Below are 23,632 nucleotides of genomic sequence, written 5' to 3'. Positions count from 1 at the left end.
TTGCATCAAACATAACAGAGTAGTACTCAACTTTGTGTGGAATGTAATCTGTAGTAAATCACTGAGCAATAATTTATTATTAACATTTGTTTGGGGAAATGCTTAGTATGGACAGAATTTGTCACCGTCTTAATCTTTGCAGGAAAGGAATCAAATGACTTTTTTTTCATTTTTTTTTATTGTTAGAATTTATCTTTTTTTCCAGTAGAGGTTGAAAGACTCACAAAAAACTCCCGCTGTGGTCAAATATTTTTCATATAAGATAACATTTGAAAAACCTTTCTGAACTGAATATTTTCTAAAAATGTCTGGAATTATGCTATAACATTTGTCTTTTCTGCAGCACAGCTTCCCTCTGGAATATGCATTGAAGGTGCATGGGGGTATATAAAGCCACCAACTGAAGAATTGAAGTGGTTTCTTATTCAATAACTATTTTGACTTGAAGATAAAATTTTAGAGAATTGTTGCACAGGATATTGCTTATATGGTATTCCTCATAGGTTTACTTTTATTGGTTTAAAAAGCTTTAAACTTTGACTCTCTTATTTATGTATGGTTCTTTACTCTAGATGATTCTTAATCTTCCTTACCCTATGGGGTTTGAGACATGGGATGTTTGTAATGGATAGCCCATGTAGCTTTTTGAATCAATACAATTTGTTCATTAATTTAATTTCTGAAAATTTTTAGAAAGCAAAGGAATTGATATACTGGTATTCAGAACATATTTATACTGCTGTGCGATATGTATTTAACCAGATTTCACTGTAGAAACTTTTCTCTCTTCTGGCAGAGCTTTTATCTCAGTTATCAGGTGTGAGACGTTCTGCAGGGCAGCTGAATTCTTCTGGCCCTTCTGCTTCTCAGTTACAGCAGCTGCAGATGCAACTGCAGTTGGAGCGACAGCATGCACAGGCAGCAAGACAACAACTGGAGACTGCACGCAATGCAACTAGACGCACTAACACAAGCAGCATCCCCACCACTCTTACACAGTCTATAGCAGCAACCAATACATCTAACACGGAAAACAATCAGCAGACTATACAGCATTCCCAGTTTCTTCTTACGAGGTAACTTGTTCTGTGGTTTTAACTCTTCTGCCATGAGCACTTAAGGGATGACTAGAGAATTTTAACATCCCTTAAAACAAAACCCCTCTGAAGGGAAAGAAACTTCAGAAATAGCTATTTTTTTCCTTCAGCCTTAGAGTCTACTTTTGTGAAGTTTTTTGAAGCATCTAGGAACAAGTTTGTTAAACGTCTGGATTCTTGCATCAGGAGTGTCAGGTGTTGTCAGATCTGTGTGTGTCAAGAGAAGTGCAGCAGTACCTATATTGTTTCTCAAAGGAACGGCTTTCAGATGTTGTTCAGCATGCATCAGTCCAGCTGTTTAGGCAGTTAGTGAAAGCTCATTTTGTTGATGATACTACATGTCCTGTCTTCTCTCTTTCTGTGATGCCATGCAGGTTGAATGATCCTAAGATGTCAGAAGCAGAGCGTCAGTCAAAGGAAAGTGAACGGGCAGACCGCAGCTTGTTTGTTCAAGAGCTTCTACTGTCCACTTTGATGCGGGAAGAAAGTTCCTCCTCAGATGAGGAAGAACGGGGAGAGATTGCTGATTTTGGTGCTATGGGCTGTGTAGATATTATGCCTCTAGATGTTGCTTTAGAAAACCTAAATTTAAAAGAGAATAGTAAAGGAAATGAGCCTCCTCTTTGATGGCATCCCACTTTGCAGACAATGTCCTCTGTGCTGTATTTGCCAATGAAAGTGGACAACAACTATTTTGGGTTTGTTTTGGTGATTGTAATTTCAGGTCTGTCACTCTTGTTACGTTGTGTACATTCAAAGGAAGAGAGAAAAGATATATATGATAATCATTTCCACTTAACCAATTTTTACTTTTAGCAGGTAAATATAGGTTGCAGAGAAAAAGCTCTGCGTCCTGTAGCTTGACGTGCAAAAAGCTCTCCTAATACTCCACATTCAAACTGAAGAGGAAAAAATGAAAAATCTCTAATGAAGCTGCTGTGTGTATTTATGAATATTAATGAATAAAAATTGCTTGGATGGTTTACCTTAACTACAGCATGATTTTTTTTGCAGCGTGCATGAGTTTTAGTGACCTTGTCATTTAAAAAATGTAAGTACAAGGAGTAAAACTATAAAATCCCAAAGCTTTCCCATTATTCAAAGGTAATGTGACAAAAAAAAAAAAGAAAAAAAAAAAAATAATGCTCGCTAGCAGTTCGTGGCTGTGAATTAGCCTTTTGAGTAACACATGACCAGTAACCTTTTTATGTGATCTCCCTGCGTATTGATGCAAACTCTGCAGCGGGCTATGTTTTTGCTTCCAGAGTGTGACATTTTGCTATACTATGACCAGTATGTTGCCCTGTTAGACATCATATCCATGTGGAATCGAACTTTGTATTCACCTGTAGGAGACAAAACCCAAGGGCCACTACTGGAATCTACCACAAAGGGCTTCTGTGTGCCCTAAACCCACTTTTTTTTTTTTCTCACCTTTCTTTAAAGTTTTCCTTTTTATGTTAAACATATTTTATTTAGGTGTAAATGATTCCTATATTTGCTGTCGGGGGGGGGGGGGGGAGTTAACCTGGATTATGTTGTCTTAAAGGTTCTAAGCCTTCACAGTCCTTATCATTTTGAGTTATTTATGTACTTGCTTCATAGTTTGCAGAGACTCCTTAGTGTCAGGAGAGCTTGAGGATTTGACTTCCCAGATATCTCCATATGTTACAGTTGAATTTTTAATGCTAATTCCTATCAACTTTTATTTATTGGGGTTTTGGGTTATATTTCTGACATAAAAAATAAAGCCTGTTTAATTGAGTCATGCTACCCATTTGCCTATACTGTTAATCCTATAAGTTTTTTTGGTATGGATTATTATAATAGCCCCAAAGCAAGGGACAGCAAGGCTTTAATTATTTGGAATGTAAAGTTAGCTTATAAAGATAAAAATGCACACAACTTCTGAAAATTAGACTTGAAAACCTGATGATGTTCCTAAGAGAACTGTGATATGTATGTTCATCTAAGATAACAGCAACAAAAGAAGCTACCCCATAGGTTGACATTCGAGTTCCATTCTTATTTTCTCAGTTCTCAGTTTCCGATTGTTTCCATTTTGTACTGTATTAGCGTTGTTTGTCTTTTAGTCTCTGCAACAGAAAATGTTTTAAGAGAACATAGTCTTATGGTTATCTCAGGAGTTACCCTCAATAAAGATTAATTTTTAATTGATTGTTGAGGATGTTAAAAAAAAGCCCTAAAAATCAAACTGCAGTCTTTTCAGACACATCTTCTGCACATTACAAAAAGACTCAGTTCAATAAAGCATTTTAAGGGCTGTTGTTCAGTTGATTCTTTGATGATGATGTATTATCCAGATAGCTGTAGAAGAAATTCTGGAATGAAACTGTCCTTCACAACTGTATGCAGAGGTAAAACCTTGGGTGATTTACGTAAACACTTTTTTTTTTTTCTTTTTTAAGTGCGTATTCTGTGCAGTGCATGTAGCAGTGATTAAGCATGTAATCTTATTGTTTCATAGGTACATGCACTGAATTTCTAGAAAAGGCTTGCTTAAAAGCAGTATCTCAATGAATATTAATTTTTATTTAAAATATATATATAGCTGGTCTATTGAAGATGTTTACATTGCAGGGTTTGCAAACTCCATTCTTCTTTTACATAAAGCACTTGGAAAGCCTGTGAACTCTTACTGTCCATGTTTATTATTAGAATCTGAGTATTAGATAGAATCTGGCTTACATTTAAAATTTAATTTAGTTACTGCATTAACTCCTCTAAGAATCACAAATGTGTTAGATTTTGTTAGCTTAGAAATAATGCCAAACAGCGATTGGGGGAGTGCTGTTCTAGCATTCTGCCGATGAGTATTTGCAGGGAAGTGTTCTTCATTGAAAGAATGTTTCCCAGAATTATATTATTGTTACTTTCAAAATACTGATGTTTATTTTCATAATGCTGTGGGCTAAAGTGAAAATAGCCTTTGAGAACATTTCAAGGGGAGCCTGGATGGGATATCACAGAATTTCCTACCTTAAGACCACTGCTTCAGAAAAGAGGGCCCTAGCATTTGGCATACCTGACATTCACAAGAAGTCTGTTGAATACTGTGCATTTGTGTGAGAGAAGTTTGTTTTCCCAAAAAATGAGGCACAGCCTGTGACAATCTTTGTAGAGAGGCTACATCTATGAATAGAAAACACATCTGGAATTTGGCGTGCCTCTCCTATGAATTTGCACCTCAGAGCTCAGATGTGGCTTGCTTCTGCTTCCTCTGCTTAAGAGAGAGTAGGGTGCCCATGTGCCCTTAGACTGAGTCTTGCAAGATGGCAAATGAGAGACTACCTGTGTAAGGATGTTGACCTTTGTGTGTGTGTGTGTGTGTGTGTGTGTGTGTGTGTGTGTGTGTTGGCTCTGGAGACCAGTGACCTGCATTCCGTGCTGACTGAAAGCACTGTAGCTGGCCTTAGTGTGATGCTGATATTGAGCTTACAAGTGCTGCAAAAATGATCCCCTTTTGGGGAGATAAGGGCATATTCATATATAGAAATGGGAAGAGATGTGAACTTTTTTGAAGCTGTTGGGGAACAAGTCCTGCTTTAGGTGCCTGTGTGTCGCAGCACTCTCCAAACTATCAAGCTGCAACAAAGTCTTTTACCATCTCATCCAGCACACTCTTCATACAGTTCCTCTGCTGCCTTCTCCTCATCTCGCCTCATCCAGGGCACATGTTCTCTCCCTTCTCTCTGCTTCTTCCCCCTCTCCCTTTCTTGGCTGCTCTCTCTTCATTGGCTCTCAACCACTTAACCAGCCACAGCTGCACCTTATCTACATCTGCCAACCCACAGTTGTATATTATCAATGCTAATTAACCCAGCTTCATTCCACTACACCTGTGGGTACATATGTTTAGTATGTATGGTGCAATTCAGACTATTTGCAACTCTTCTAATCTGATTTAACCAGGTGTTTTTTTCATCTGTTTGGTATTGTGCCAGAACCAGACATTTGCATGAGGTGGGTGGAACATGGAACAGAATGAAATTGCATTTTAACTTAAACATCTCTGGGGACTTGGAGGTAATCAGTCAAATGAGATGGCCAGGAGGTGAAGTGGTTAACTACATCTTACTAGTATTATAACTGGTTCTGGAGACTGTCAGACCTACTACATGTCTCAGTAGAAAGCCTTTATGGCTGTCACTACTTTCACTGGGTAGTTTCTCTTGGAAATCAGGCTTTGCTCTTCCCATAGGAGCTTCTTGGTTCTCTCACTTCTATAATGTTGTTAGTCTTTGCCAGCTTCACCTACTGGAAGCTTTTCTGGTTTGTGGGAGTTAAGAGTATTGGCTCTGGCTCTGTTTGGGTCATTGCTCCTGTTTATTGAGACGGACAAAGTTATTACTGCTGTAGCATGGAAAGGACAGTCTGTCCCTTAGCAAATACTTTGTCTGGGAAATGAGTGGGGGAAGAAACATGACATTTGGTATGGATGAGATTTGGGTCTTGGATGGAAACGTGATGGGTTGCAAACTAAGCATGGGATGTGCTCAGCAGTCTGGGGACAGCACACAAAGGTAATGCTTTTATAGTGATTCTATGCAGAAGGGACCAGCACAACTGCTCATCTGACATGCAACAAGGCTGGAAGCCAAACTGTGAGCTTTGGCAGTAGCTCTAACTTGTGTATCTCCCTCTGTCTTTGAAAGAAATTAGAGCCTTTTTTTTTAACGGGTCTTGGGTGTATTATTTAAGGGTGTGGACTCTTACTCACAGAATACTTCAGGACACTGTGGCTTGCCTCAAAAGCCAAGTGTGTGCATGCACTTCTGTCTTGGGGTCCCTGTCTGTTCATAGAATCATGGAACGATTCACATTGAATCATGGAATGATTCACAGTGAAAAACTGTTTACTGATTCTCAGGTGCAACCTCCTGTGTTTCAGCTTGTGCCCATTGTCCTGTCACTGGACACCATTGAAAAGAGCCTGGCTCCATCTTGTTTTCACCCTCCCTTCAGGTATTTATATTCACTGATGAGATTCCCCCCCCCCAGCCTTCTCTTTCCTAGGCTAAAGAGTCTCAGCTCTCTCAGCTTTTCCTCATAGGAGAGATGCTCTAGTCCCTTAATCATCTTTGTGGCCCCTTGCTGGACTCTCTCTAGTAGCTCTGTGTCTCTCTTCTTGTACTAAGGAGCCCAGAACTAGACACAAGACTCCATGTGGGGCCTCACCAGTGCTGAGTACAGGGGAAGGATCACCTCCCTCAACCTGCTGACAGTGCTCCTCCTAATGCAGCCCAGTATACCATTTGGCTTCTTTTCAGCAAGCGCACATTGATGGCTCACGTTCAACCTGCTGTCCAATAGGACCCCCAGGTCCTTTTCTGACAAGCTGCTTTCCAGCTGGGTGACCCCCAGCATATACTGGTGCCTGGGGTTGTTCCTCCCCAGGTGCAGGACCTTGTTGAACTGTATGAGGCTCCCATCAGCCCATTTCTCCAGCCTGTCCTGGTCCCTCTGGATGGTAGCACAACCCTCTGGTGCATCAGCCACTCCTCCCAGTGTTGTGTCATCTGAAGACTTGCTGAGGGTACACTGTGGCTCATCATCCAGATCATTAACAAAGATGTTGATCAGAACTGGACCCAGTATTGACCCCTGAGGTACAGTGCTAGTCACTGGTGTCCAACTAGAATTCATGCCACTGATCACCACAGTCTGGGCCTGGCCACTCAGCCAATTTTCAGTCCACCTCACTGTCCGTTTGTCCAGCACATACTCATACAAAAGCTAATGAAGTATTTTACAGGAGACACAGCGTCAAAAAACCTTACTCAAGCCTAGGTAGACAGTACCCACTGCTCTCCCCTCAACCACCAGGCCAGTCATTTCATCATAGAAGTTTATCAGTTTTGGTCAGGCATGACTTCCCCTTGGTGAATCCATGCTGGCTACTCCCAATCACTTTCTGGTCCTTTGTGCATCTGGAAATGGTTTCCAGGAATAGTTGCTCCATCACCTTCACAGGAATGGAAGTGAGGCTGACCAGCCTGTAGCTCCCTGGGTCCTCCTTCCTGCCCTTCTTGGAGATAGGAGGGACACTTGCTTTCCTCCAGTCCTCGGGCACCTCTCCCAATCACCATGATCAAGCAAAGATTATCAAGAGTGGCCTTGCAATGGCATCAGCCAGCTCCCTCAGCACTTGTGGATGCATCCCATCAGGGCCCATGTACTTATGTATGTCCAGGTTGTTTAAGTATTCCCTGGCCTGATCCTCTTCCACCAAGTGTACATCTTCCTTGCTCCACATTTTCCCCCTGCTGTCTGGGACCTGGGATTGCTGAAGGCTGGTCTTGCCAGGAAAGACAGAGGTGAAGAAAACATTTGGTACCTGAGACTTTGCCACATCCTGTGTCACCAGGTCCCCTGCCTCATTCAGCAGCAGGCCTATGCTTTCCCTAGTCTTCCTTTTGTCACCCATGTACTTCAAAAAAGCCCTTCTTGTTGCCTTTGATATCCCTGACCAGATTCAATTCCATTTGGGCTTTGGCTTTCCCAGCAAGCTCAGACAGTGTCTCTATTCCTCCCAGGTTACCCATCTGCGGTGAGTTGACCTGGGCTGGCCGCCAGGTGCCCACCACACTGCTCTAACCCTCCTCTTTCATCTACAGGATAGGGGGAGAAAGTAAAAGCTCATGGGTCAAAATAAGGACAGGGAGATCACTCAGCAGTTACCACCACAGACAAAGCCAGATGCAACTTAGGGAAACTAATTTATTGCTAATTAAACAGAGTAGGACAATGAGAAATAAGAACAAGTCAAAAAAACACCTCCCACCCCACCCCTCCCTTCTTCCAAGGCTCAGCTTCACTCCCAACTCTTCTACCTCCTTTTCCCTCCCTGAGCAGCACAGAGGGGTGGGGAGTGGGGGTTGTGGTCAGTTCATAACACTTCATCTCTGCCACTCCTTCCTCCTCACACTACTCCCCTCCTCCAGCATGGGATCCCTCCCACAGGATACACTCCTTCATGAACTGCTCCCACATGGGAGCATTCCCCAGAGTAAGGTCCTCAGTAATGGACTGCTCCAGCGTTTTTGTTTTTTGGTGGTTTTTTTTTGTGGTTTGGGTTTTGGGGGTTTTTTGTTTGTTTTCCCACACCCTTTCTTAAAGGGGTTACCAGCATCACTGATTGGCTCAGCTTTGGCCAGCAGTTGGTTCATCTTGGAGCAGGTAGGAAATGGCTCTGTTGGACAGGGGGGCAGCTTCTGGTGTCTTCTCACAGAAGCCACCCCTAGAGCACCGTGCGCCCCTCCCCCCCAACCTTGCCACATAAACCCACCAGTACACCATCCTTTCTTTACCTTCTGTATGCTTCCTTTCTGTGAGTTTGGCCGGGAGCTCCTTGTTCATCCACACAGGCCTCCTGGCATTTTTACCTGACTTCCAAGCTCAAGAGCAGTCCATCCCAAAGAATAGGATTAAGGCGATCCTTCAGTGTCAACCAGCTTTCTTGACTGCCAGGGCCTTATCCAATCAGACTCTTCCAAGCAGATCGCTGAAGAGGCCAAAGCCTGCTCTCTTGAAGTCCAGGGTTGTGGTCTTGCTTTTTGCCCTGCTCCCTCCCCTCAAGATCCTCAACTCCACCATCTCATGGTCACTGCAGCCAAGGCTGCCCTTGACCCTCACATCCCCAACAAGTTCCTACTTGTGGTTGAGTATGAGGTCCAGCAGAGCCAGTCTCCTCCTTGGCTCCTCTGCCACTTGGATGAGGAAGTTGTTGTTGATACTCTCCAGTAACTGCCTGGGTGGCTTATGCCCTGTTGTGTTGTCCCTCCAGCAGATATTGGGGTGGCTGAAGTCCCCCCATGAGGGCCAGGACCTGCAAACATGGGCCCTCTTTTGTTGGTTTTGTGATCCCTTTCAGTCACATCACTTCAGGTCCTTTGCACGTCAGCCCTGTCTGTTGTTCCTTCACAAGGCTGCTGGTTACTCTCTCTCTCATTCTTGGTTTAAAGCCCTTCTTATGAAGTCAGCCATCCTGCTGGCAAAGATACCTTTGCCCCACTTGGCAAGGTGGGTCTCATCTCTCCAAAGCAGACGCTGACCTGCAAACAGGGTTCCATGGTTGTAGAACCCAGAACCCTGGTGCCAGCACCAGTTCCACAGCCAGTTATTGACCTGCATTATTGGCACCCTCCCCCTCACCAGCAGGAGGGAGGGGAGCACCACCTGGGCCCCCCCTTGCCCACTTCCAGCACCCCCAGAGCTCTGTAGTCACTTTTGATACTGTCCAGGTTTCCCCTTGCAATATCATTGGTGCTCACGTGGAAGAACAGCAAGGGCTAGTAGTCGGAGGGTTGAACAAGTTTCAGCAGTCCCTCTGCAACATCCCAGATCCTGGCCCCCAGCAGGCAGCAAGCCTCTTTAGATGACAGGTCAGGTAGACAGATGAGTGCCTCTGACTCCTGTGGCAGGGAGTCACCCATTATGATCACTTGCTGCTTCTTCCTCATAGTCTTGCATGGTTTAGGGTCAGGTGGACCAGGTTCTTTGTTTGTGGGAACATTAGCGCCTCTTCGACTTTGAGGGTGGTGAACCCAATTTGTAGTTGTAAACCCTTAGGTGGGGTCAGGAACCTTCCTCTGGGTGCCAGAAGTCATCAACTTCCATCCTTTGCTATGGTGGGTTGACCCTGGCTGGACACCAGGTGCCCACCAAAGCCTCTCTATCACTCCCCTCCTCAGCTGGACAGGGGAGAGAAAAATATAACAAAAAGCTCAGGGGTCAAGATAAGGACAGGGAGAGATCACTCACTAATTACTGCAATGGGCAAAACAGACTCGACTTGGGGAAGTTGGATTTGATTGGTAATAAATTAAGCCGAGTAGGGCATTGAGAAATAAAGCCAAATCTTAAACCACCTTCCCCCCACTCCTCCCTTATTATCCCCAGGCTCTACTTCACTCCCAAATACCTCCACCTCCTCCCCACCACCACCCCAACTGAGCAGCGCAGGGGGATGGGGAATGGGACAACTGTGAAGTGACCGCAACCCCCTGCTGCTCCTTCCTTCTCAGGGGGAGGACTCCTCACAGTCTTCCCCTGCTCCAGTTGCGGTCCCTTCCATGGAAGACAGTTCTCCACAAACTTCTCCAACGTGAATCCTTCCCAAGGGCTGCAATTCTTCACAAACTGCTCCAGCATGGGCTCTTTACATGGGGTGCAGTCCTTCAGGAATGGACTGCTCCAGCATGGGTCCCCTGCGGGGTCAGAAGTTCTGCCAATAAGCCTGCTCTGGTGGTATGGGCTCCTCTCTCTCCACAGGTCCATAGGTCTTGCCAGGAGCCCACTACAGTGCAGGCTTCCCACAGAGTCACAGCCTCCTTCAGGCGTATCCACCTGTTCTGGCATGGGGTCCTCCATGGGTGCAGGTGGATATCTGCTCTACCATTAACCTTCATGAGCTTCAGGGTGACAGCCTGCCCCCACCATGGTCTTCACCATGGGCTGCAGGGGAATCTCTGCTCCAGCACCTGGAGCACCTCCTCCCCCCCCCCTTCTTCACTGACCTCAGTGCCTGCAGAGTTGCTCCTCTCACATATTCTCACTTTTCTCTTCCAGCTGTGGTTACACAGGGGTCCATCCATCCATCCATCCACACCCCTACCCCTCCAAATATCTTGTCACAGAGGCACTACCACCATCACTGATTAACTTGGCCTTGACCAGCAGCAGGTCGCTCTTGGAGCCAGCTGGCATTGGCTCTATCAGACACAGGGGAAGCTTCTAGCATCTTCTCACAGAAGCCACCCCTATAGCCCCCCTCCCCCCTGCTACCAAAACCTTGCCATGCAAGCCCAATATGTTTGCCTTCTCCAGAGTTTGCACTTACCTTAGTACTAGGTGTGGACACTGCCCTGTGTCTCTACTGCAGTTGGGGTCTGGGCCTCTTCAAGCTATTGCCTCTCAGAGAACATTATCTATCACCTTTTCATCTTCTCTGGTGCCACACAGCCTGTTCACTTCCTCCTGTAACTCCTCCGCTTGGCAACGCAGCTTCTCCAAGAGAGCACTTCTGCAGGAAAGAAGATCGTCTCTCTTGGCATCAGAGAGAGGCCCCAGGCACTCCCAGCAGCTTGGGACTTGGAGGGCTGCATCCACCATCCCAAGCTCTGCCTACAACAAAGCCTCTGCCCCAGCAAGGGCAGCTGCTCCAGCACCTGCTAGGGAAAACTGCCCTGTGGCATGTTACCACCGTATCTGAGACTGTTATGCTGGTACAAATTCAACTGAGGCCCCTCTCCTCACCACCCCTTTATGCAAACTACTTCACCTGTCAGCTGTACTCTGGGCCTGTCTCTTATATAGGCCTCTTAGCACCAGCGAACAGGGTGCTTGACCCTCCCTAATCAGGGGGCAGTTGTAACAAAGGCTCCAGGTACCCTTGGGTTCAAGGGCAGCTGATCATGCTTATTAGAAGCTGCTAGAGCTTCCTCAGACCCACATTCTTGTAGCTCCCCCTACTGCATCCTTACATAGCAGCAGCAGGCACTCTCATGTCTCAGAGGGTTCCCCGGCGTTCCTTGGTGGTCCTGGATCTTGTCCCTAGAAGATCCAGAAGCTTCCAAAGCAGAACCAAGAGACTGCTGTACAAGCTGCTGCCTCTGTTGGCTGTGCTTTTGGGAGGGAATAAAGGCAATTCTTTGCTATTACACAGAGAAGCCTCAGTCCTGTCAGAGGGTGCTAAACAGTGAATGTGTTTGGTATTTGCTAACTCTCTTCTTGCATCATTTCTTTTCCTCCTCTCTTGGCAACCTCAGCTTTACTGGTGGCTGTGCTTTGTTTAATGAAATAAAAGGGAATAGCTTGTTCTGATGAGTTAATCTTATTCCCTCTGTGCTGGTTTTGGCTGGGATAGAGTTAATTTTCTTCAGAGTAGCTAGTATGGGGCTATGGTTTAGATTTGTGCTGAAAACAGGAATGATGATACAGGGATGTTTTGGTTATTGCTGAGCAGTATTTACACAGAGTCAAGGCCTTTTCTGCTTCTCACCCAACCCCACCAGTGAGAAGGCTCTTCTCTCTGCCCCCCTCCCCCTTTCCCTGCCCATGGTCTCAACCTCTGCCTATCTCCCTCTTTCACCTTCTCTTCCCCACCCACCCCCGGTCTTTTGCCCTTGACTTCTCTCTTCCCCCATCTCGGGCTCTTTCTTGATCTCCCCCTCTCTGCCCCTCTCTCTGCCTCGCACCCCTCACCCGCGCTCTCTCTCTCTCTCTCTCTCTCTCTCGCGGCATCAGCCTCTCTCTTGACCTCTCGTTCCGCCCTCTTTTAGTGTCCCTTGGGATGTCTGAATATATCCCTCTTGGCCTTTAGCCTAGCGTTCTTACACCACACCCCCCCCACACCCCCCCCCCCCCCGTCACAGTCCCTCTTCATCTCAGTCTCACCCTCTCTCTAAATCTCATTAAGTTCATCAAGGGGAAGTGCCAAGTACTGCACCTGGGGAAGAAGAAATCCATCCACCAGTATATGCTGGCAGACACTGAGCTGGAAAGCAGCTTGGCAGAGAAGGTCCTGGTGGACAGGGTGGTGAGTTGAACTTGACTGGTCACCAGGTGCCCACCAAGCCACTCTATCACTTCCCCTCCTCGATCGGACAGGGGGAGAAAATACATCAAAAAGCTCATGGGTTGGGATAAGGACAGGGAGATCACTCAGCAATTGTCATCAAAGGCAAAACAGACTCGACTTTGGGAAATTAGTTTAATTTATTGCCAATTAAACAGAGTAGGACAATGAGAAATAAGAACAAATTGAAAAACACCTTCCCCCCACCCCTCCCTTCTTCCAAGGCTCAACTTCACTCCTGACTCCTCTACCTCCTCTTCCCTCCCTGAGCAGCGCTACCAACGTCACTGACTGGCTCAGCTTTGGCCAGCAGTTGGTCCATCTTCTAGCCGGCTGCAACTGTCTCTGTCCAAAATGGGGGCAGTTCCTGGTGTCTTCTCAAAGAAGTCACCCCGGCAGCCCCTCCCGCTGCCGTAATCTTGCCATGTAAAGCCAATACCGACACCAAGTTGAACATGAGCCAGCAATTGGTATCCTGGGCTGCATCAGGAGAACTCTTGCCAGCAGGTCGAGGGAGATGATCTGTCCTTTTTTTTCAGCACTGGTGAGGCCACACCTGGAGTATTGTGTCCAGATCTAAGCTCTTCAGTGCAAGAGAGACATGGACATGCTGGAGAGAGTCCAGCAAAGAGCCACAGAGATGATTCATGGTTTGGAGCATCTCTCCTATGAGGAAAAGCTGAGAGAGATGGGACTGTTTAGCCTAGAAACGAGAAGGCTCAGGGGGGAATCTCCCTCCTTGGAGATATTCAAAAGCTGTCTGGAGATGGTCTCGTGCAACTGGCTCTAGGTGGCACTGCTTGAGCAGGGGTTTTGGACCAGGTGACCTCCAGACCTCCCTTCCAACCTCAACCGTTCTGTGATTTGGTGAACATGTGCATGGGGATAATAAGGACAAGACCCTAAGGGCTTCTGAAAACAAACATGCAAACCAGAAGGTTTGGTCAATGGGACTGTGAATCCCAAACTGGATTTTGAGGTGTCTCACAGAGAGTGTGTGTGGGGGGAGATCCCTTTGCCCATGGTTGTGGGCAATCTTACAGCTATCTACCTGTGAGATCACTATGGTGTGCAGGCTTGTCCTATATGTGTTTCCTTATCTTTAGGGTACTGCTGCAAAGAAGCAGCAGAAGACTGAGTATGCAATCAAGACTGTCCTGTTAGTGATTACTGTGAAAGCAGCAAGACCCAGGCTTTGGGACAGAGATTGCATCCCTATGCTCTTAGAGATCACAGCTGCTGCAGAAAGAGCAAGTGGATCAGTAAGAGCAATGGGGGTGCTGCAGAGCTGAAAGACCATATTTATTTCCAGGCAAAAAGGAGTAGCAGGTAGGATGGTAGTGATAAAAGAACTGATGGGGTTGCTAAAAGGGCTGGTGGGACTGTTTTCCTGTTTCTAGCAAAACAGAAAAAACTCACAACAAACCTGCTAATTACAAAAGAGAAATGAATTTTGCGTCACTGCAAGCATCTTGTTTGCAAGGGGTTATGGGGACCACAAGGGCCCCATATGCAAACTGCTTTTCTGAACTTGGTGGGCCACTGAACATGTCTCCCACTAGGGTAGAAGATGACCCCCTGGAAGGGACTTCCCAGTTACTGCGGCCCCCTGCAGAGCGAGAGGCTGTTGAACAGAGTGAGGATATTTTCCAGGGAGGACCGACAGCTGTACTCCTAAGGCCTGAGGGGTCATTTGAAAACCCAGCTTTACCCCCACCCTCAAATGCAGCAGGGGTGGCGGAGGAGGCAACAGACTGCCCCGTGGCTTCTATGGAGCATGTTTTGCATTGGGAATGGCCAATCCAGAGGTTCGGGGATAGACATTATGTAGAAGAATACAGATTTGTTAATTTAGATCTGGTATCACTTACACAAAGCTTATCAAACGTTTGTTTAGGGTGTAGAGCAAATTTCTGACAGTTTATGCCAGCTGTTTGAACCTGGTGATTACACTGAGCTCCATCTTGAAGCTGTCAGCATGCATGAGTCTTTATATTCTCTCAGTATTAATTTAAGCAATATGAATGCTGCAAAATGTTTAGACTGGGTCAGTTCTCTCCTGCAAAGTAAGGGAGTGCTGTCTTTTGATCAGACTTTCCGCCTGGCTATCAATATTGTAAAAGCTGTTGGGGGTGGGGTACACAGAATCCTGCAGTCTGTCCCCCATTCCAAAATTATAGACTAAAAGTGGTGTTGTTTGATTGATCTAAATAACAGTGACAATAGTCTCTGTTTGGCTGAGAGTCTCGCAGTGCTTACAGCCACGAGGGACCTGACATATGCAGAACTGATAAGTGGAGCAAACAAGCTATATAAAAAACTGAGGTGGAAAAGGGTTGAGGGATTTTAAAGCCAAACAACAGTCTTAGATATCTGTATTGTGTTTGTGTGGCAAGCTTTTGTTGGGGGGGGGGAAGCTACAGGGGTGGCTTCTGTGAGAAGCTGCTGGAAGCTTCCCCTATGTCTGATAGAGCCAGTGCCAGCTGGCTCCAAGATGGACCTGCTGCTGGCCAAGGCTGAGCCAATCAGCAATGGTGGTAGCACCTCTGTGATAACATATTTAAGAAGGGAAAAAAACCTGCTGTGCAACAGCAGTCGGAAGAGAGTAAGAATATGAGCACAACAACTCTGAAGACACCAAGGTCTGTGAAGAAGGAGGGGGAGGAGGTACTCCAAGTGCCAGAGCAGAGATTCCCCTGCAGACCGTGGTGAAGACCACGGGGAGGAAGGTTGTCCCTCCTGCAGCCCATGGAGGTTAATGCTGGAGCAGATATCCACCTGCAGCCCGTGGAGGGGACAGTGCCAGAGCAGGTGGATGCATCCAAAGCAGGCTGTGACCCCATGGAGAGCCTGTGCTGGAGCAGGCTCCTGGCAGGACCTGTGATCCTGTGAAGAGAGGAGTCCACGCAGGAGCAGGTTTTCTGGCAGGACTTGTGACCCCACAGGGGGACCCATGCTGGAGCACTCTGTTCCTGAAGGACTGCACTCCATGGAAAGGACCCACACTGGAGCAGTTCACAAAGAACTGCAGCTTGGGGGAAGGACCCATGTTAGAGAAGTTTGTGGATGACTGTCTCACATGGGAGAGACCCCATGCTGGAGCAGGGGAAGAGTGTGAGGAGAAAGGAGCAGCAGCAGCAGCGTGTGATGCACTGACCACAACCCCCATTCCCCACCCCCCTGCACCGTTCAGGGGGGAGGAGGTAGAGAAATTGGGAGTGAAGTTGAGCCTGGGAAGAAGGGAGAGGTGGGAGGGAAGGTGTTTTAAGATTTGGGTTTATTTCTCATTATCCTACTCTGATTGGTAATAAATTAAATTAATTTCCCCAAGTTGAGTCTGTTTTGCCCATGACGGTAATTGGTGAGTGATCTCCCTGTCCTTATCTTGACCCATGAGCCTTTCATCGTATTTTTTCTCCCCCTGTCCGATTGAGGGGGGAAGCAGCTTGGTGGGCACCTGGCATCCTGGCAAGGTCAACTCACCACGATAACCCAAGACCTGTTTCCTTCTTTTACATTGTGAACATTATTATGGTGTTAAGGGTGGCAGGAAGGTATTTGGGGTGAGAAACGTTTGTGATCTTTCTCATACACTGTAGAACCATGGCCATAGCTGTAAATATTATTGCTGTCTCTGCTTGTCTCACGACTATACAGTTAACTTAGGGACAAGGATAAGGTGCCCCAACTGCAGACTGCTGAGCAGGTCTGGGGAAATGTTTAGATAGGCACGAGGCCCTGGCTACTAAAAGAGAAACTGATTGTTCAGCTATGATTTTCTGTGAGAAGTGCAAGGCCTATGTAGAAATCTATCATGAATGTAAAGGTTGGAAGTGCAGAATGTGCTATAAACAGCTCTGTAATGTACACCAGCACCTGTTGGGAGAGGGGTACGCCGGAGTCAAGAAATTACTCAATATGAGTTATGCATCTTGCTCATCTTTATTGGCTTCTAACACTTCTTATATAGACTCGATACACAAGCATGTTCCCAAAGCAAGAATATAATTATTAGCCCCTAAGCGCGCGCTGTTCTCACACCACTAATTATCATGATTAAAACAAGCATTCTATCCATGCAGCTATTTGCATTGCTATGTTTTAGCCTTGTGGTTTGCTACTCCCTTTATTCCCATTCCGTTCCCTATCTCCCTTGGCCTTGCACATGTCTTCCCTAACAGCTGCAGCTTGTTACAGCCACGGCCTGTTAGTACAACAAAGTTACTTGGTCTCAGGATTCAAGAATAGATCAAGGCCACTTTCTTGTTAACTTCAGCACAATTCTAATTCCAGGCCTGGATTGTGCAGATCTTTAGGGATTCTATGGCTACGCTTCTGCAGCCATTCTTCTACAAGCACCAGTGTTTCAGAAATCTAGAAGGAGGGCAGGGCTATATTATCTACAAGATGGAACGTATGCAGGAAACCAGAATGCATATCCTGAATGACATTTTTGCCATGGAGTTAGCACTGAATGCCCCATGGGATGAAGAAGAAGGGGCAGAAAGGAAAACCGAATGAGAATGGGAGTTTAAAGGGGGCACGTCTCAGACTTTATTCAGTTGTTTATGGACACAAAGTTTTGGGGCTACATGTTCCTAGAGCATAACACCAAAGGCTACGATAGCTACTTTGCTGTTACTCAGTTTCCAAAGGAAAAAATGGATATGCAATTAATCCCCCATGATAGTAAATGCATGTGGATAGAAGTACCCAGCCTCAGTATGTGTAGTGGATTGACCTTGGATTGCAGCCGGATACCCACCCAGCTGTTCACTCACTCCCCCTCCTCAACAGGACAGGGGGAGAAAATAGTATGAAAAAGCTTGTGGGCTGAGATAAAGACAGGGTTATCACTTACCAGTTACCATCACAAGTGTTGTGGGTTAAACCTGATAGGCAGCTAAGCACCACACGGCCACTCGCTCACTCGCTCCCAGTGGGATGGAGAAGAGAATCAGAAGGGTAAAAGTGAGAAAACTCATGATAAAGACAGTTTAGTATCTGTGCCCGCAAGCAAAGCAAAACAAGGAATTCATTCACTCTGTCTCATCAACAGGCAGGTGTTCAGCCATCTCCAGGGAAGCAGGACTCCACCACGCATAATGATTACTTGGGAAGACAAATGCCATATCTCCAAACTCCTTCCTCCTTCTTCCCCCAACTTTTATTGCTGAAGCAAGATGTCATATGGCATGGAATATCCCATTGGTCAATTGGGGTCAGCTGTCACAACTGCATCCCCTCCCAGCTTATTGTGCACCACCAGCCTACTTGGTGGTGGTGGGGCAGAAGGAGAGACAGTGTTGACAGTGTGTAAGCAATGGTCAGTGTCATGGTTTAACCCCGGCCAGCAACTAAGCACCACTCACTCACTCGCCCTGCAGTGGGATGGGGGGGAGAGTAGGAAGGGTAAAAGTGAGAAAACATGTAGGTTGAGGAAAACCCAAAAATTGTAAGGAAAAAAACCCCAAAGCAATAAAGAGAGAGGAAAAGAAAGTCCAAGAAAAACAAGCGACAGAAGAGAAAGCAATTTCTTTCCACCAACTGACCGATGCCCAGCCAATCCCCTGAGCAATGGCAGCCCACACCAACCTTCCCCCCCCCCCCCGTTTTATTGCTGAGCACAATGTCGTATGGTATGGAAAATCCCTTTGGTTGGTTGGGGTCAGCTATCCCAGCTGTGTGTCCCCTCTCAACTTCTTGTGCACCCCCAGCCTACTCACTGGTGGGGTGGCATGAGGAGCAGAAAAGGCCTTGAAGCTGTGTAAGCACTTCTCAGCAATAACTAAAATATCTATGTGTTATGGACACTGATTTTGTCACAAATCCAAAATATAGCCCTGTACTAGCTACTAAGAAGAAATTTAACTCTATCCCAGCTGAAACCAGGGCATAGATATACCTTTAAATTGTTGTAGCTCATGATTTGCATTGCATGTTTTAGGAATTGCTATAGCAGGTGCCACCTGAACCAATGGAAGATGAGCCTCACAAGAAGCAGTGCAAGTGCAGCAGTGACCCGATCACAGCAGTGCTGTGTTTTGGATTTGGTGTGAGAATAATGTTGATTATGAAAGATGTCATCTTGCCATCTCCCCCTCCCGCCTTTACAGCTCCCCCACCCCCATCTCATTTGTGCTCTCAATATCATCCCCCCCCTACCCCGTATCTTGGTCCTGGCCTCTCTCTGCCTCAGCCTCCCCCTTTCCTCCTCTCCCTCTCTCCACCTCACCCTCTGTCTCTTCATTCTATCTTTAAGTCTCTCTTTTCATGTATCAGTCTATCATACCTCTACCCCCCCTCTTTCTCTCATGCCTGGCCTCTGTGCATGTGTGTATCTATCTCCCCAGTCTCAACCCCTTCCTGTCTCTCTCAGTTATGGCTCTCTCTCACATGGCATTTGGACCTCTTCCTCTCTCTAACCCCTCTTAGCCTTTACACCTCTCTTGCTCCTTCTACATCTCTCTCTGTCTTGGCTTCCCCCACTCTCTGTCTTGCCCTTGGCCTCTCTCTGCTCCCCTCATTCTTCCCCCCCCCCCCCATATGCCCCCCTCAGTCTCAGCTCCCCACTCAAGTGCTCTCACACTCTCTCTCTCTTTGCTTGTAGCAATCTCTCTTAGACACCCATGCCCCCTGTCTTGGCCTCCTCATCCTCCCCCTCCCCCTCCCCCTCCCCCCCCCCAGCCTTCAGATATCTCTCTCTTCCCCTCCTCCTCATTTGAATTCCCCCTTTTTCCCTACCTCTCTCCTCCCCCTATCCCTCTTGGCACCTGTCTGTAGAGGAATGCAGGCAGTGGGTTAATCAGCATTGATAACATGCAGCTGTGGCCTTGCCTCAAAGGCAGTGGGTTGATTGACATGGATGATGTGCAGCTGTAGCTCGTTCCTGCTAAGTGGTTAAAGAGCCCTGAGGATTGTTGGGTGCCAGGTAGAGCAGCAGCAGTGTTGTCTGACTTCTGGGGAAAGGTGATACAGCATGGACAGTAGACTCTGACCAGTGGTAAGGCCTTGTTGCAGCCTGCTAGTTTGTTTGTGCTGTAACACTTGTTGATCTCTTTCTGAGCTTTGTTAGTAGTGCCCTCTCTCTTGGCCTACCCCCCCCCCCCCCATTCACTTCCTGCCTTTGTCTCAACCTTTGGATCCCACTCCTTGGCCTCTCTCCCCATCTTGTCCTCTCTTATACTCTAAGTCTCTTGTGGTGCGTATAACTGTTCTGCCCAGTGTCTCTCTTTTTTCCCCCCCTCCAGCACACCCACACTCTCTCTTTCAGCCCCTCTCTTGTGGTCTATTTCAGCATGGATCAGTCTTATGCTCTCTTGGTTTTGTGCTCATGTGTACTCTTGTCCTTAGCCTCTCCTCTGACCTCAGTCTCCCTCTCTCCCCCCTCTTCAGTCTCAGCCTCTTTCTTTTGGTTCTTCTCTCTCTAAGACACCCCCATCTAGATCCCTCTTCCCTACATCTCTTTTTTTTTTTTCTTCCCCCTCTGGTCTCAAGCTCTGTTGACCATGCTGTCTTTCTCAGCATCTCTCTCTCACACCTCTCCCTCTGTCTCGGGTTGCTTCACCTCAATCTCTGCCTCTCTGTCCCTCTCTTGGTTTCACCCCCCTCAGCCTTTGAATGTCTCTTTGTCTCTGCTTCTCTCTCCTTCCTCCCAGTCTATTGCTTTCTCTCTTGCCCTTGCCTCTCACCCGTCTCTTGGCAGCACATTCTCTCAGCCTTTGGATCTCTTTTTCTCCCCACCATCTCTGTCTTGACCCCCTGCCTCTGGATGTCTTTCTCTCTTTTCCTCAGTCCTTGGTCTAAGCACCTTTCTCTCTGTTTCTCTTTCTCAATCTTGACCTCCTCTTCTGTCTTTGGGTCTCTCTCACATCCTCTTGATTCCCTTTCTGCCCCCCCCCCCCTTTCCCTTTCTCTACTTCCCCATCTTGTCCTCTGTCTCTCAACCTCTCCTGTCTCCTCTCCCTGCCCACCCCTCTCTCAACCTCTCTTGGCATGTATCAAGCTTGCTCACCTCTGCTTCCCTCCTGTCTCACCTCTGACCCCCCCAGATGCACACTCTCTCGGTGCTGGCAACTCTCATCCCCTCTCACTCTCTCTTGCAGCCTCTCTTGGCATGTCTCGTCTCTCCCACCTACTGTCATGCTCTCACCCTCTCTTTCATCCTTAGGTGCTCTTGGCAGGTCTCAGCCTCTCTGTGTCTCTGTCCTGCTGTGCCCTTCCCCCCTCCCCTTCTGGTCTTGTTCTCTCACTGTCTTGTGGCATCTGGATCTCTTCCTCTCTGTACCCCTCTGCATAACTCTCTTGTGTTGCCCCCCCCCCACCTTTGGACTACTTGCTTTCTTTCAATCTCTCTTGCCCTCACCATCTCTCTGTCCCCCCAGCCTCTGTCTTTCAGTCTCACTCTTGCACACCTGCATTTTGATCCCCCCATTCCTGTGCTCTCGCGCGCGCCCCCCCCAGCATCTGGATTCCTGATCCCCTCTATTTCTCCCCTACTCCCTTCCCTTGGTGTCACCCACTATTTCTTAGCCTCTCTCACCCTCCAAAGGTCTGAGAGGGAGAGAATGTGTCCCTTTCTTCTCCCTCTCCAGCCATGTCCTCTCTCTTCCACTCAGCTGTGGTAGGGGTGGGGATCAAGCAAGACAGACTTATCTGTCCTCCTGCCTGTTCCAGCCCTCTGTGCGCCCCTACCCTCGCCCCCTATCAGCCTCTGTAGTAAGCCTGACCAGAAGGCCACTGGACATCGAGTAGTCTTACAGTCTCTCTGTCACATTCTAGCGGTGCCTTTTTAAACTTCTCTCATAATTTCTCTTCTTTTCCCTGTCTGTCTCTCCCTTCCCCCTTTGCCCTTCTTCTTGGGTTCTATTTCTATCTCTTTGTCTTTCTTGCTCCCCTCTTGTCTGACATTCTCCCTTTCTGTCTCTTTAGTGCTCTCATTCAGTCTCTTTGCCTCTCTCTTTGTTCTCTGTGCCTTTCCCTCTCTGTCCACTCCCTTCTTCTGTGTCTCTCCTTATTTCATCTGCCTCTCTATCTGTATCTGACTCTACCCCCCCCGCTCTCAATAGCTCTCCCCCTGACTTTCTCTTGCTTTTCTCCTTTTCTCTCATTCTGAATTTTTTTCCCATTTATTTTCTGTATAATTCTCTATTTGTATGCCTTCCTCCTCCCTTGTCTGTCACATACTTTCTCTCTCCTGACTGTGTCACTCACGCTGTCTCCCTGGCTCTTTGTGCCTCTGGCTCTCTTTGCACATTCCCCATCCCTCTTCCCTCTCTCCCTTATCTCTTTCCCTCTCGATTTTCTCTGTCTGCCCTCTATCTCTGCTTGTCTGTCGCACTGCCCCTCTCCGCTTTTTTTCACTCGTGCTTTCTCGGTATCTCTCCCATGCTTCTCCACCCCGCATGCACTCTTGCATGCTCTTGTGCTCTGTCCATATCTCTCTCTCAGCACCTCTATCTCTGTTTCCCTGTCTCCTCACTCATTCTCTCTCTCTCTCCTCATCTCACATTCTAATCCTTTCTCTGTCTCTTTCCTTCTCGATCTGCCCCTCTCCCTAATTCTTTCTCTTTTCCTCTATTTCTTCCTCTTGCTGTCTCTGCCTTCTCAGCTCTCACACACGCCCCCTATCTAGCTTTATAGCTGTCTCTCTTCGTCTCTACCTCTCCCTGTCCTGGCTCTTGTGCCCATGTGCCCTCCTCTTTTGCCCCTCCTCTCCCTCCCTTTTTGGGAAGGAAGGTGTGTTTTAACCTTGTCCTTCTGCTTTTTCCCTTGCTGCTTTTCAGATGGAGCAAGCAAAAATAATTGCTTTTAAGATTTAATTTGACTGCATGCAACACCAATCCTAAACTTTAAAACCACAGCAGAATAGGCTTGTGAGCTCATGGCATGATTAATATCCCCAGATGTGAGTGCAGAGAGCCCTGAGCTGACTCTTTTCAACTCTGGAAGCAGCAGAGTCACTTTCACCTGGCCTTATGGCTCAAGTCAGTGGTAACATACAGATCTCCATGCACTATAGGCAACAGCATCAATGACTGTTCTCTTTTCCATTGCAGATTGACTAAATTTCTTATTATATAGTTTACATATGCTTTGCATTATCTGTGTGATCCTGGATTATCACCTGCTGGATCCAGAAGGCACCACCAGCTGACATCTTATAACACCAAAGAGCACTTTGTATTCAAAACCATATTTTTAACATGAACTGTGCTTTAACTGTTCCTTATAAAAAAAAAAAACCAGAAAATGAGCATTAAAATTTTAGAAACCTGTATTTACAACTTGTTTAACAACTGTACACTTTTCTGTTGCCTTAGAAGCATTAGTTTATTTGGGAAAAACATTAAATGTTTTAATTCTAATGACCATTACCAAGTATTTTTGTCTATATACAAATATGTATATTGCTACCACTACTACGACAACCTGGTAGTTACAGAAGGCATAAGTGAACTGAAATGGGGAAATTATTTGACACTGTAGGAATACATACATATGAAAATATATCACTGTCAGTTTCATAAACAGGTATCTTGGTAACTGGTCAAAACCTAATTCAGGACTATCAAACAAGTTGTTTGTTATTAAGGAAGTAAAACACTTTTCTATGCAGCACAAATGAAGTTAGCATATCATAGATATGGTAGAGATCACTGCGGAGTTGTGACTGAAATTTGCAGTCACTTAATGACAGAAATGCTAATCTAATTAAAATAGCCAGCACAGTTGCTGGAAGCTACTAGTGCCACTTGATGTTTCTCTGCTGCATTTAGTGGACTCTGCTTTTGTCAAGCTAAACTCACTTCCATATAAATGCCTTATTGCTCAAAACCAACTGCTAGTTGGTCACTAATGCCACTTGGAAAAAAATGAGGTACAGCTCTACTATGTCTTAGAATGCCCATCAAGACAAAGCACAGCTGACCCCTGC

At 46.6% G+C, this 23,632-nt stretch overlaps 2 protein-coding genes across 2 annotated transcripts in view; one reads left to right on the top strand and one right to left on the bottom strand.

Moving 5' to 3' along the window:
* The first annotated feature begins 261 nt into the window (after nt 1–261).
* Nucleotides 262–2,088, top strand: LOC119140674 (E3 ubiquitin-protein ligase KCMF1-like). Its single transcript, XM_037372213.1, has 2 exons — nt 262–1,076; nt 1,472–2,088. The coding sequence occupies exons 1-2, from the start codon at nt 886–888 to the stop codon at nt 1,722–1,724; spliced, it is 444 nt and encodes a 147-aa protein (XP_037228110.1). The 5' UTR covers nt 262–885; the 3' UTR covers nt 1,725–2,088.
* A 4,232-nt stretch (nt 2,089–6,320) lies between these two features.
* LOC119140662 (protein Hook homolog 3-like) overlaps nt 6,321–23,632 on the bottom strand; it is a 155,192-nt gene continuing 137,880 nt past the window's right edge. The window contains exon 24 of the transcript XR_005101673.1: nt 6,321–6,524. The gene's annotated coding sequence lies outside the window, so the exon portion shown is untranslated. The remainder of the gene's footprint in view (nt 6,525–23,632) is intronic.

Source organism: Falco rusticolus, chromosome W (assembly GCF_015220075.1).
Source record: "Falco rusticolus isolate bFalRus1 chromosome W, bFalRus1.pri, whole genome shotgun sequence".
NCBI lineage: Eukaryota > Metazoa > Chordata > Aves > Falconiformes > Falconidae > Falco > Falco rusticolus.
The sequence above is the reverse complement of the archived record's forward strand: the minus strand, read 5'-3'. Positions and strand labels throughout refer to the sequence as shown.

What these genes read in the sequence shown, in the direction of transcription:
- LOC119140674 (XM_037372213.1), top strand. Translation starts at nt 886, where the DNA reads ATGCAACTGCAGTTGGAGCGACAGCATGCACAGGCAGCAAGACAACAA. An exon ending in TCCCAGTTTCTTCTTACGAG is followed by an intron (nt 1,077 to 1,471) that starts GTAACTTGTTCT and finishes GATGCCATGCAG; the next exon opens with GTTGAATGATCCTAAGATGT.